Source organism: Syngnathoides biaculeatus, chromosome 6 (assembly GCF_019802595.1).
Source record: "Syngnathoides biaculeatus isolate LvHL_M chromosome 6, ASM1980259v1, whole genome shotgun sequence".
In the NCBI taxonomy this organism is placed as follows: Eukaryota; Metazoa; Chordata; class Actinopteri; order Syngnathiformes; family Syngnathidae; genus Syngnathoides; species Syngnathoides biaculeatus.
The window spans coordinates 6098110-6113299 of NC_084645.1; the positions used below are offsets into that span (position 1 = coordinate 6098110).

A 15190-nucleotide genomic window follows, 5' to 3' on the forward strand; every position below is an offset into this window, starting at 1 on the left:
GTACCTGGTCTAATGAGTCGTGCATTTTGGGTTCAGCCTAATGTTGTGGCCGTGACACTGATAATGGTGTGTAATATGTTAACAATGGCAAACATGGAAGTCGATGTGCCAGTCACAATAGACAAGCCTATTGCTCAGATATCACGGTGGGCTGTCAGATATACATCGGCATGATGTATGATTGGTTAGAGCATCTGCACCACAGTTCTGAGAACTGTGGTTCAAATTCTGGCTCCACCTGTTTTTAGTTTGCACGATCTCCCCGTGTCTACGTGGGTGTTTCTTAGGCACTCCTGTTTCCTTGCCCCCAACTTTAAAATTTTCATTGACACCCCCCAGCTGGAAAAAATTAAAGCGAGTGGGAGGCGCTGAAAATTTCATCGCGAAAAAGGGGTAACACCAAACAAAAAGTTGGGGAACGACCGCCCTATAATTGTCGACGGATTCTCAGACATGGTCCTCCATTCATATCTTTATGTGGACAGTAACAAATGAACTTGACGTTTTATTTTTGTTCATTTTCAATTCTGAGGATGTCAAGGGTGTGGTCATGCCACTGCTCTGGCAGCAACTTCCTTACCTGCACCTTGTTCAGGATAATTAGACCATGTACAGTATTTAATCTTTTCGTGTGCGTGTGTTTACTAGATTGTTGTACATTGATGTCCCACAATTCCATGTTCATGGTTCAGCAAGAGGAGCAATTTATTGCCTTTGGCTAGCTCTTGGAGCAATAGAGAACCAGGTTGGAACAGTTAATCTTGCATCTTGATTCCATGCGCGGTTCTTCCCCAAGCCAACCGGTCCACGGCGCAATCCCAGAAGTGGCCATGGGATGCTCAAAAGCCCGCTGCCCCGACGGGACCACTTACCCACCTCTGTCCCGCATGACCTCATGACCTGATATTGGATGGTCTACGGTTAAGGCTGCAAAACCACAATACAGACTGGTCTTCAGGGCGAGTTGAGTCTTTGGGCGCGATTTGTATCAAAACCTGTTTTAAGCTGCATAATACAGGACCAGTAGAGATGGCTGATGGAAGGTCACAATACTTCATAGAAGACTTTGACCTGTCTCAGGTGCCTTCCTGTTATGACCACAAGGAGATTTTTTTCCAAGGCCAGGGCCAAGTCCCTTCCTCCTCACAGACTATACGATTGATCCATTATTTTTGCTGCCCAGAACCTCACCCCCTCGAGGAGACAACTCTCTTTCAGCCATGGAACACCTTGCTATAAAGCAGTACCTATAGGAGTCGCTGGCCCCCAGGCTCATCCACCCCTCGTCATCTCCGGCAGGAGTGGGTTTTTTGTAGAGAACAACAAGACCCTGTTGCCCTGCATTGATTATTAGGGACTCAACAGCATAATCATTAAAATAGGTACCCTCTCTCCCTCATTTCCACTGCTTTTGAACTTTTGGAGGGGGCGAAGTTATTTACTAAGATGCACTTAAGGAGCGGATACCGCCAAGGAGGGGAATGAGTGGAAACACGCCTACCGGACATTTTGAGTATTTGGTGATGCCTTTCAGCTTCACGAATGCCCAAGGTGTAGTTGAGAGTTTTGTCAATGACGTGTTGCGCAATTTGCGTAATATCTGTGTTTTCGTTTATCTTGATAACATCTTAATATTTTCCCCCGGACATAAAGATCCACGTGCGACATGTCCGCACAGTCCCACAGCTCCTGTTGCATAATGGCCATTATGTAAAGACAAGAGAAATGTGAATTTCACTGTTTGTCCGTGTTGCTCCTGGATTTTGTGTAAAGGGAAATAGAATAGATCCCAGTAAGATAGAAGCCGTAGCCCAGAGGCCCACTCCTACATCACGGAAGGAAGTGCACAGATTTCTTGGGTTCGCTAACTTCAACCGCAAGTTTATTAGGGATTTCAGTACGGTACCTTCCCCATTGCACTGTTCCCCTTGGTGAACTGTCATGAGCCAGCGGCATGGGGGTGGACCCAAATGCAGGACTCCAAGACGTGGACGTGATATTAAGAGTGGTTTGATTCCAAATGAAGGTCATACACAGTGTAGCAGTCCGAGAAGGCAGAGGCACACCAGCGCTAGACTAGAGGCAAGGTCCAAAAGCAAGAAACGAGGTCTGATGACTATGAGGCAAAACTTTAGAATGCAAACAAAAACAAGACTTGGCTTTGATGGCTCAGACATGCTGTAACTATGTTAAGCACTACAAAATGCTTGCCTACTCACGTACTATAAAGCAGCGTGCACACACAGTAACACAACGCAACGAACTGGCAAATGCCGATGATGTCTGATATGGGTCCACAGTTTATCTCATGATTCTAGAGGAACTTGTGTTCCTTAATTGGATCTTCGGTCAGTATGTACTTGGGGTTCCATCCCAAGACCAAAGGGCAGACCAAACGTTTGGCCCTTGGGATGGGACTCGGGTGTCTCGCCTGCCAGACTCTGCATACTTCGAGTGATAAATTAGTTTTGGTTGGGTATTCACATAACTCTCTTGATGTCACATTCCCACAGTGTCATGTTCATGTCTATGACCCTTTGTGTATTGAACCCTGCCTCCTTGACCACCTTCCTTCTTTGTCTTGTGATTCTGACACTGTTTGGACATCTATCTATCTATCTATGCACACCACATGTATTGATAAATAAATAATATATGCATGCCATTGTCAGTCTGTGAGAAAAATTCTCATTCTAAACCGGTCCATGGTACAAAAAAGGTTGAGGAACACTGCTATAGTTAAGTGGTCCCCAGCCTTTTTCTCAACACAAAACAGTTTAGAGTGTGCATTGGACCAGCGGTCAAGTTGTAGAATTCAGTACATACAAGAAAAACAAATTAACATGACTGTCTTAAAAATGTATGTTAAATGTATAAAAAATACACCTCATGAAGACATAATGGATAAAGGAAGTTTTCTTTTTCTTTAAGCTCATATGCTCTTCATCTTGGTCTCAGGTAGCTTTTTTTCTTTTGAAAATAATTACAAACATGACTTGAGCTGGTCATATTTCAAAATAAAATGTGTGACGTGAAAACGCAATACAATTGAAATCATGTGAATTGGTCATTCCTTCTTTGTGGCCCAGGTGGAGCACAACTGCTTCATAGAAACCTTGATTCTAATCTGTCATTATACTAGGTGGATAATGATTTACTTTACTCATCTTTTTTGCAGCTAGTGTCCTGTCTTTTGTTGTCTTCTTTTCACATATTATTTAATCACCTCGTCACTCTATCCTTTTTTTGTTGTTTCTGTCACTCCCTTAAAAAAAAAACTTTGTTATGTTGGACTGAATGTAATTCTCAATAAATATCCATCAGAATACAGTGGCGGTATAAAAAATCCACTGTGACACAATAAAATTCTTTTGGCATAAATTAGATAGAGATCATCCTTTCTGCTTGACGTAACAGTTGAACAGGCGGAAAAAAAGATTTTAAAAAACAATCTTATCACAATCCATGCCATTACCTCAAAATAGATATGTATATTTAAGGCAATGATTCTAACCTCTACTTTTCTATACTTATTCTAGAACCCATGCTGAATCACCCCAAGAAACCAGGATTAAAATTATAAAATACATTTTATAGAATGTACAACACATGGCAAGACCACAAAAGATTAAGAGATCAAGACGACAATAGCAGCATACCTTCCAGTCGCCTACTGGCATCAGTTGTTCACAGTTCTCCTGTTGAGAGGGACAGAAAGAGGAAGGGAAAACACTCAGTAATAATGGAACATGGTTTTCTTTCAAACTAAGACACACCACACATTAAAGATCATTGCGACTCTTCAGTCATCACAAGCTTTGCAAAATTATCTTAAAACACTTCAACGGTCTATGTTTTAAGAATTACTAGATGATTGGTTATGTTCAGAAATTATGTAAACCAAACATCTAGTCCAGGTTCAGATGGACAGTGTGTACCTTTCAAAATGTTATCTTCTTCTTTTCCTTTCGGCTTGTCCCGTTAGGGGTCGCCACAGCGTGTCATCTTTTGCCATTTTAGCCTATCTTCTGCATCCTCCTCTCTAACTCCAACAGCCCTCATATCTTCCCTCACCACATCCATAAACCTTCTCTTTGGTCTTCCTCTCGCTCTTTTGCCTGGCAGCTCCATTCGCAGCACCCTTCCACCAATATACTCACTCTCTCGCCTCTGAACATGTCCAAACCATCAAAGTCTGTTCTCTCAAATCTTGTCTCCAAAACATCCAACTTTGGCTGTCCCTCTAATGAGCTCATTTCGAATCCTATCCAACCTGCTCACTCCGAGCGAGAACCTCAACGTCTTCATTTCTGCTACCTCCAGTTCTGATTCCTGTTGTTTCTTCAGTGCCACCGTCTCTAATCCGTACATCATGGCCGGCCTCACCACTGTTTTGTAAATTTTGCCCTTCATCCGAGCAGAGACTCTTCTGTCACATAACACACCAGACACCTTTCAACAGCTGTTCCAACCTGCTTGGACCCGTTTCTTCACTTCCTTACCACACTCATGATTGTTCTGGATTGTTGACCCTAAATATTTGAAGTCCTCCACCCTCGCTATCTCTTCTCCCTGTAGCCTCACTCTTCCCCCTCCACCTTTCTCATTCACACACATATATTCTGTTTTACTCCGGCTAATCTTCATTCCTCTCCTTTCCAGTGCATGTCTCCATCTTTCTAATTGTTCCTCTGCATGCTCCCTGCTTTCACTGCATATCACAATATCATCTGCGAACATCATGGTCCAAGGGGATTCCAGTCTAACCTCATCTGTCAGCCTATCCATTACCACTGCAAACAGGAAGGGGCTAAGAGCTGATCCCTGATGCAGTCCCACCTCCACCTTAAATTCTTCTGTCACACCTAAGGCACACCTCACCATTGTTCTGCTGCCATCATACATGTCCTGTACTATTTTAACATACTTCTCTGCCACACCAGACTTACGCATGCAGTACCACAGTTCCTCTCTTGGTACTCTGTCATAGGCTTTCTCTAGATCCACAAAGACACAATGTAGCTCCTTCTGACCTTCTCTGTACTTTTCCACGAGCATCCTCAAGGCAAATAATGCATCTGTGGTACTCTTTCTAGGCATGAAACCATACTGTTGCTCGCAGATACTTACTTCTGTCCTGAGTCTAGCCTCCACTACTCTTTCCCATAACTTCATTGTGTGGCTCATCAACTTTATTCCTCTATAATTCCCACAGCTCTGAGCATCCCCTTTGTTCTTAAAAATGGGAACTAGAACACATTTCCTCCATTCTTCAGGCATCTTTTCGCCCGCTAGTATTCTGTTGAATAAATTGGACAAAAACTCCACAGCCATCTCTCCAAATTGCTTCCATACCTCTACCGGTATGTCATCAGGACCAACTTCCTTTCCATTTTTAATCCTTTGTAGTGCCTTTCTGACTTCCCCCTTACTAATCATTGCTACTTCCTGGTCCTTCACACTTGCCTCTTCAACTCTTCCTTCTCTCTCATTTTATTCATTCATCAACTTCTCAAAGTATTCTTTCCATCTATTTAGCACACTACTGGCACCAGTCAACACATTTCGATCTCTATCCTTAATCACCCTTACCTGCTGCACATCCTTCCCATCACTATCCCTCTGTCTGGCCAACCTGTAGAAATCCTTTTCTCCTTCTTTTGTGTCCAACCTGGTGTAGATGTCTTTATATGCCTCTTGTTTAGCCTTTGCCACCTCTACCTTTTCCCTACGTCGCATCTCGATGTACTCCTTTCGCCTCTCCTCAGTCCTCTCAGTGTCCCACTTCTTCTTCGCTAATCTCTGTCCTTGTATAACTCCCTGTATTTTGGGGTTCCACCAGCAAGTCTCCTTCTCCCCTTTCCTACCAAAAGACACACCAAGTACTTTCCTGCCTGTCTGTCTGATTCCCTTGGCTGTCGTAGTCCAGTCTTCCGGGAGCTTCTGCTGTCCATTGAGAGCCTGTCTCACCTCTTTCCGAAAGGCCGCACAACATTCTTCCTTTCTCAGCTTCCACCACATGGTTCTCTGCTCTACCTTTGTCTTCTTAATCTTCCTACCCACCACCAGAGTCATCCTACACACCACCATCCTATGCTGTCGAGCTACACTCTCCCCTTCCACTACTTTACAGTCAGTAATCTCCTTCAGATTACATCGTCTGCACAAAATATAATCCACCTGCGTGCTTCTTCCTCCGCTCTTGTAGGTCACTATATGAAGAGTTTGTTTTCAAAACGAGACATGGGCATTTTTTTCAGATTTACGAAACTCGCGCCAAAATTATCCATTCGGAGCTGGATTATTTTGGCGCGAGTTTCGTAAATCTGAAAAAAAATGCCTATGTCTCGTTTTGAAAACAAACTCTTCATATGTTCCTCCCTCTTCTGGAAATAAGTGTTCACTACAGCCATCTCCATCCTTTTTGAGAAGTCCACCACCATCTGTCCCTCAAAGTTCCTTTCCTGGATGCCATACTTACCCATCACTTCTTCATCGCCGTTTCCTTTACCAATATGTCCATTAGAATCTGCACCAATCACAACTCTCTCGCTGTCTGGGATGCTCAGAACTACTTCATCTAGTTCAACTCTAGGTCACATCCTACCTGTGGGGCATAGCCGCTAACCACATTATACATAACACCCTCAATTTCAAATTTTAGTCTCATCACTCGATCTGATACTCTTTTCACCTCCAAGACATTCTTAGCTAGCTCATCCTTTAAAATAACGCCTACTCCATTTCTCTTCCCATCTACTCCGTGGTTGAATTATTTAAACCACGCTCCTAAACTTCTAGTCTTACTACCTTTCCACCTGCTCGCTTGGATGCACAGAATATCAAGCTTTCTCCTAATGATCATGTCAACCAACTCCTGAGTTTTTCCTGTCATAGTCCCAACATTCAAAGTCCCTACACTCAGTTGTAGACTCTGTGCATTCCTCTTTTTCTTCTGACAATTGATCCGGTTTCCTCCTCTTCTTTGTCTTCGACCCACAGTAGCTGAATTTCCACCGACGCGCTGCAGGTTAGCAGTGCCTGGGTGAGGGGGGAGCCGGGTTGTTAACCTGGGCCATGACCGATCCGGTATGGGATTCTTTAGATGAACGCTAATATTTGTTTGGCACAGTTTTTACGCCGGATGCCCTTCCTGACGCAACCCTCTGCATTTATCCGGGCTTGGGACCGGCCTACAGATTGCACTGCTTTGTGCCCCTATAGGGCTGCATTCCTTACAAAATGTTATAAACGTCACAAATTGAAGGTGTTATAAAAGCTATGATATTCAGTGTTCTTTCTCTATTTATAAACTGTCATTTCCAACAGACAAGTATAAGTTGTGTTGGAATATAACACGGGGGAGTAAAAATAACATTTAGTCATTTGGTAACAGTGCAGGGGGTGTGGTTAGCAGCCAAAATACGATTACATATTCAAAGGCACAAACTAAGGAGAGGTTGGCTTCAGGATGCAGGCAAAATGGCAAACATTTGAAAAATGCCAGGTTCTAAATCTTTTAGTTTTATTTCAGAGAAAAATATGAATGTGATATGTATTAACATGATGACAAATGGACTTGTAATCAATATTATTGTTGGCAATGGTAAAATCTGTGCCTGTTACAATGAAACGTGATGACAAAATAGCACATGCTTAAAAGCAATATACAGTTTTTATTTCACTTTTTTTGGGGGGATTTTTGTTAACCCCAAATAGTTAAGGCTTACATTCTAAACTGTGCTTGTTATGGACTTCAACTTCAGCACAGGCAATGAACACCTCATTATTTGTCACATGACCTCATGAAGCTGACTGGGGAAATGTCAGACTCAAAGTGAGATTAGTTATACTTTGTGTTGACTCAAAAGTCTTTGGTGCCCGAGTGTCTGGCAACAAGTCCAGGGTGTACCCAACTTCTTGGCCCCAGCTAAGATGAAGTTCACCTCAAAGGCACTGATGAGGACAAGATTTTAGTAGATAATGTAATACCTGCAAAGTAGATGTTGGACCAGCAGGTGGAAGTGTTCTCTTTTCAGTATTTGTAACTCTTCAAATAAGATGAGGAAATTGTCTAATAGAGCTCCTGCTCGACAGTGTGGGGGACATTGAACCAGAGCAGAATATTCATAATGCCTGAGACTTGTTGTGCTGTTGGTTGTTACAACAGACAAGACAGATATTCAAAGAGGTCCTTCTATAGAATACCAGTTGAAAAGACCAGAAAATATCGATGGATTTCGGCAATTAAACATCATGGATGGTGCCCAACCAAAGTACACACACAGCTGTGTAATGATCACTTCATTTCATGCAGGAATTATTCTTCTCAATCTCAAATTCCCAAGAAGTATTTATAATGCCAAGTTGGCTCATTTTAGAACAATACATTTAAAAAAAAATGACAGGTAGTCATCTCCAACGTACACAAGGCGTGTTGCGGCCACACGTTAATCTTCGGTAAACCTCTCCCTGACAGATGTTTTTTTTTTTTTTTTTTTTTTTAAATATGCATTGTTCTCAAATGAGTCCAATGTGTATTTAAAAAGGTTAGGGTAAACCGTCGGTCACACAGAGGTTTACGTGGGTTAACGTGTGGCCGCAACACGCTTCCGTGTACTGGGGCTGAAGCCTATCCAAGCGGTTCATTTTCTTTTTTTAAATACGCATTGGACTCATTGAAGAACAATGCATATTTAAAAAAACAAGTCTGTCACGGAGAGGTTTACCAAAGTTCAACGTGTTGCCGCAACACGCTTCCGTGTACGAGGATCCGACTCACTGTCTATTTTTTTTTTTAACAAACATCATTAGTGAATGCGAGTTTGTGTAAAACCAGAAGTCACTTATTTAAATATATTTGTATTGAAAAAACTGAGTGGCTCCATCACTATGTGGGATTTATTCTTGATTGAGAACAAGTATTAAGTATTTGTATGCATCCAGACTTTTCTACATTTTCAAACTCTTCCATGTAAATCTCGATGACATACTCACCAGACACATGTGTAGATCCAGTTGTCCAAAACAAGCGGTTAACAGTCCAATTTCTTATCGGCGAAAACATCAACTTCTGCATTAAATATGGGTCCTCTAAGCCAAGTGTCTCTCATTTTTCCACATACCTTCGTTTATTATCGCCTTCTAAATGTTTAACGGTATCGGATAAAACTCTGGCCGTCGTGCTCCTAAGACGGCTTTTCGCTTCGTCTCCAACCGACTTAGCATTGAAGAATGGTTTGTTTGACCAGCACTTCCGGCCACTCACTTGGTGCACGACCTCTATTCATACTCCTGATTGCAGTGATTTCCAACCTTTATAGAGCCAAGGCACATATTTTACAATTGAAATATCCCACGGCACACCAACAAAAGTAAATGTCACCAAAAATGGATAGAATAATTACTGTGTGTACTTCCTGTCATCGAATAGATATAATAATTTGATCTGTCTGTCATTGTGCCTCACTGGCATAAATAGAAGAATAAAGATACATTATTTTTTGGTAAAAAATGTGTGTGGTTTTTTTTTTTAGCAATTACATAAAATTGGGTAACTTCCCACGGTACACCTGAAGAGCACTCACGGCACACTAATGGACCCCGGCACACTGTTTGGGAATCACTGCCTTATTGTAATTGTTTTACCACAGACATATGTATGTCTGCACTTTACATATTTGTTAATATTGTGGATGTTGAAAGGAATAAGGGATGCTGAACCGTGAGCTGCATTTAGCAGCAGTTACAAGTGTTTACAAAATTAAAATATTTTATTTGCCCCCTCCTTGAACTTATTGTGGTGAAGGGATTTGTGTGTCTCAGTGATCCTCGGAGCTAAATTGTATGGGCCTTCACACCTCTTGTAGGGTCACCCATGGCAAACATGCTCTAGGAGAGTGACCAGACAAAGAATGCCTCCATAAACCCCTATGATGAGTAAAAAAATAATAGATCTAGGTTTCCCTTGCCCTGACTAGGGTCACTGGGCCCTCTCTCTGGAGGTGGGGCTCAAAGGTGATCTGCACCCAGAGGCTTGGCTGAGGACAGCCCGAAAAGGTAACATTCTCATGGGCTCCCCACCGGTGGGAGGGGCCATAGGAGTCAGGTGCAGTAAGAGCTGGGTGGTGGCCGAAGCCGGGGACCTTGGCAATCTGATCCCCGGTGACAGAAACTGGCCAAGGGACATACAATGTCACCTCTCTGACTGGGAAGAAGCCTGAGCTGGTGTTTGGGGTCGACAAGTTCCAACTAAATATGGCCGGACTCACCTCCACACACAGCTTGGCCTCTGGCACAAGTCTTCTTGAGAGGGGTTGGACATTTTTCCACTCTGGAGTTACCCATGGCGAGAGGCACCGGGCAAGTGCAGAGGCTCATCGCCTGTACATTCGAGTTCACCCCGGTGGACGAGAGGGGTTGGACACTTTTCCACTCTGGAGTTACCCGTGGTGAGAGGCACCAGGCAAGTGTGGGGTTCATCCTGGTGGACAAGAGGGTAGTCTATCTCCACCTTTGGGTGGAGGGACGGGTCCTGACTGTTGTTTGAGCCTTTTGGGAGTCCTTGGAGAAGGTGCTGGAGAGCACTCCGGCTGTGGGCTACACCGTTCTGCTCAGGGGCTTCAATGCTACCATAGCTAATGACTGTGAGACCAGGAAGGACATGTCTGTGAGGAACACCACCCTGATCAGAACACGAGTGTTGATCTGTTATTGGACTTCTGTGCTCGCCATGGATTGTCCATAACAAGCAAAATGTTCAAGCATAAAGGAGTCCATACCTGCACTTGGCACCAGGACACCTTTGATAAGAGAGAGACAGAGCTGTTCATTGATCACCTTCTGGTGGTGAGCTGACTCGAATGGTTAGGGGAGATGCTGGTCCAACGTGGCAGGCCCAAACGTATTGTGAGGGTCTCAGACTCCCCTGTCAGAAGGCGTTCCAACTCCCACCTCTGACAGACCTTTGCTCATGTTCTGAGGGAGGCGGGCGATATTAAGTCTGAGTGGACCATGTTCTACGCTTCTATTTCTGAGGCAACCGACCGGAGCTGTGGCCGTAAGGTAGTCAGTGCCTGTCATAATGACAATCCCCGAACTAGCAGTTGGACACCAGTGGTGTTCTATCAGGTCTTTTTGGCCTGTGGGACTCCTGAGGCACCTGATAGGTACCGGTTGGCCAAACAAAATGCAGGTTTAGTGCCACTGAGGAAAACACCTTGCCATGGGGGGAGTCCGGTCAGGCTATGGAGAATGACTTAAAGACGGTTTCAAGGAAATTCTGGTCCACCCCCTGGCATCTTAGGAGGGGGAAGCGGTGCACCATTAACACTGTATAGTGAGGATGGGGCGGTGCTGACCTCGAAAGCACTAAAGCCTAACAGCCAAACCTCCCACCCAACCCAGGCCCCTCAGTGATGTGTGTATGTAGTGCATTAAAAGGAAAGGGGTTGAATGTGTCTTCTTCTTTTCCATGCGGCTTGTTCACTCCAAGCGAGAACCTCAGGATCTTCATTTCTGCTACCTCCAGTTATGCTTCCTGTTGTTTCTTCAGTGCCACCGTCTCTAATCCGTACATCATGGCCGGCCTCACCACTGTTTTATAAACTTTGCCCTTCATCCTAGCGGAGACTATTCTGTCACATAGAACACCAGACACCTTCCACCAACTGTTCCACCCTGCTTGGACCCATTTCTTCACTTTGGGAAGAACATGCAAACTCCATACAGTTCCAGCAAGACAGTGCTTTTTCCTGCACTGAGCGCCCTGCCCCTCTATTCTGCCTGCCCCCCTGGATATTAAATGTAAAATTAGGGCCTTATTCGGGATAGAATTAATTTGACATTCGAGACATCTGTTTAAAATACATTTGTTAAGTTTTTGGCATATTTGCAACTCAAACTGTGAAGTAAGCAAAATGGAGTTTAATGTTGATCACTTTATTCAGTTCCCTACCCCTGAATCAGTCTGTTCTTTGCGCAAGTCCAACCTCTTACAACGAGTTTTTTTCCAACTTGATCCGAAACCTGCTATGAGAAAATTCTAAATTTTGAAAATTGTTCTGAATCATTACATTGATGAGGTCATTTTTGTTCCTGATGTTTTGGTGTTAATAAAAGAGGAAACTTCAGATGTTTTGGAATTAAAGAAACTGGAATTACAACTTCAGATTGAAAGAGTGAGGTGAAGGATAGACATAGAACTTAGAAAATTAGAATTTGACAAATAAATTGAACTGAAGAAAATTGAAAGGTCCTTTGATTCAGTTAGTTCATCCTGTTTTGATATTACGCGGTATGCCAAAATGGTCCCTACTTTCAATGAAAAAGAAGTTGATAAATACTTCCTCTACTTTGAGAAAGTTGTTGAAAACCTCAAGTGGCCTAAAGAGGCATGGGCTATGCTATTGCAAATCGTCATAAAAGTAAAAGCTAAGGATGTATATTTGGCCCTTTCTGTTGAGCAAAGTTCTGACTATGAAATTGTCAAAAAGACCCTACTGAAAGCTTATGAGTTATGTCCTCATCAATTGAATGATTTAGAACAATTTAAAAAATTTTGAATTTTCTCACAGCAGGTTTGGCATCAAGTCAGAAATAACTAGCAAGCTGTAAGAGGTCGGACTAGCCCAAAACACAGACTGATTCAGGAGTAGGGTACCTAATCACGTGCTCAACATTAAACTCCCTTTTGCTGGCTTCACAGTTTGAGTTGCAAATATGCCAAAAAATTAACAGACATTTTTAAACACGTGTCTCGAATGTCAAATGAATTCTATCCCGGACGAGCTCCAAATTTTGCATCTAATATCCGGGTGGGAGGGGGCACAATGGAGGTGCAGGGCACTCAGTGCGGGAAAAAAGCACTGACTTGCTGGAACTGTATGGAGTTTGCATGTTCTCCCGTGCCTGCGTGGGTTTTCTCCGAGCATTCCGGTTTCCTCCCACATCCTAAAAACATGCAACATTAATTGGACAATCGGTGTGATTCTGAGTATAGCTGTTTGACTCTATGTGCCCTGCGATTGCCTGGCAACCAGTTCAGGGTGTACCGTGCCTGCCTCCTGGCCGTTGACAGCTGGGATAGGCTCCAGCACTCAAGCGAGCCTTGTGAGGATATGCAGTGAAGAAAATCAATGGATGGATAATTATTGTATAGTATTAATTATTTTTGTATAGATTACATTTACTGGTAATTAACTAATTAGAAATCAACCCCAACACTGACATTAACAATATTGTAGGCATTTAATTTATTCCTTATATTTTTTTAACTGAAGTGGTCTCATATGCAGCATAATCATAGACAAGCCTTAACCTTCCTTCAATGAGGAACACGTAAAAGCTTGTATATTTACCACAACTTCCTGAAAACAAATGCGCTGAATGGATTTGGGTCTAAAAAATGTACAATATGTACTGTTTATTCTTTTTTAAAAAGATTACTGTGTATCAGTGCTTTATTTTGTGTCTGCGCTTGTTCTTAATGCTACCGGAAGGGTCCCGCTGGTCCGACGGCGGGTCTGGCGAAGCCAGTGCCGTGCAATGACGTGCCAACGATGTGTAGGACGACTGTTGGAAGGGGGGTTGTTAAAGCGCTTCTGGCTCGAAGAGCATGGCTGACCTGTTGGTGTCTCTTCTCCTTTCTCCTGATGTGTTGTCAAACAACATGCAAACATAAAACATTGATTACAGCATAATATAGAAATTCCATTAAATTATTATTATTATTACCCTGCCTCCTGCCCGTTGACAACTGGGATAGGCTTCAGCACTCCCACGACCCTTGTGAGGATAGGCGGTTAAGAAAATGGATGGATGGATGGATGGATGGATGGATGGATGGATGGATATTTATAGTTGTATACTATAAAACTGGGTGGCACGGTGGAGCAGCTGTAAAGCGTTGGCCTCACTGTTCTGAGGTCCAGAATTGAATCCTGGCCCCTCCTATGTGGAGTTTGCATGTTCTCCCTGTGCCTGTGTGGGTTTTCTCCAGGCACTCAGGTTTCTTTCCACATCCCAAAAACATGCAACATTAATTGGACGCTCTAAATTGCCCCTAGGTGTGATTGTGAATGTGACTTGTTTGTGTCCATGTGCCCTGCAATTGGCTTGCAACCAGTTCAGGTTGTATCGTGCCTCCTGCCTGTTGACAGCCGGGATAGGCTCCCGCACTCCCAGGACCCTTGTGAGGATGAGCAGCTAAGATTGATGGATTGATGGATTGATGGATGGATGGATGGATGGATATTATAAAACTACAAATTGATGAGTAACATAAACAATTAATTGAATCCATGTTTCCCATTGTAATGGCAAGGCACACAGGTTGGAAAAGGAGCACTAAAAGATTTCAAGGGCAGAAATCGGAGTTGGACCAAGATGCAGAACTCTGGAAACCAGGTTCAGTTGCAGCAGGAGGTTGATTCAGTCCGGGGTCGATACACAGGCAGTCCAAGAAAGCAACAGTTACAGAATCGGCAGGCAAGAGGCAAGGTCAAATGCAAAGCAGGGCCTAGCATCCAAGAGATACTTAACAAGACACAAGAAACTGCAGGAACATGACAACAAGGTACAACGACCTGGCAAAGAACAAAGTAAAACGCGCGGCAATATATGTGAGATGTAATCAGCATAATCAATGTGCAGGTGGGAAGCCTGCTCCCTGAAGCAGGTGTGCAACAAGCACGGAAAAAACACATGGCAATGACAAAAGAAAAAAATATATATACTGCCGCAGTATTTCGACCATCTCAAATTTTGCTCGGCAGTAAAATGGGTCAGGGACTCACAACACACACAACCATTGAGACTGTCAATGACCTATGTCATTCTGGTTGATGTGCAGTACATTAGGATTATTATGGATATTCAGTTGTGTGAAAAAAATCATACAAATGTTTGGTTTTCCATGATTTCAAAACAACCTCCATTCTGAACTGCTTAAATGTATTAATGTAATTAAGTGAGCTACAAAGATTGAACACCTTCTTCATCCCTCACATTACTGGAGAGCTGTGTCCCAATAATCATAGGAGCCAAGTTGTCTAGGACTTCACACCCCTGGTAGGGTCGCTCATGGCAAAGACCACTATGATGAATAAAACAAATGGCTGTAGAATAGGTTTTCCTTGGCCTGATGTGGGTCATCGAGTCTTTCCCCTGGATACAGGCATAGACTAGAGGC

At 43.3% G+C, this 15190-nt stretch overlaps 1 protein-coding gene across 9 annotated transcripts in view; it reads right to left on the bottom strand.

Annotated features, from left to right (window-relative positions):
* The window catches only part of ndrg4 (NDRG family member 4), a 122340-nt gene that overhangs the window by 60768 nt on the left and 46382 nt on the right, over positions 1-15190 (bottom strand). For 7 of the 9 annotated variants that reach the window (XR_009795564.1, XR_009795565.1, XM_061823888.1 and 4 more), the window contains 2 exons: positions 13494-13649; positions 3660-3698 (listed from right to left, as the gene is read on the bottom strand). Coding sequence is in view for 7 of the 9 variants with exons in the window: in XM_061823888.1 (XP_061679872.1) it covers positions 3660-3698; positions 13494-13649 (195 nt within the window). In the remaining 2 variants the exon portion in view is untranslated. The remainder of the gene's footprint in view (positions 1-3659; positions 3699-13493; positions 13650-15190) is intronic. The other 2 variants (XM_061823884.1, XM_061823890.1) reach the window with 1 other exon arrangement.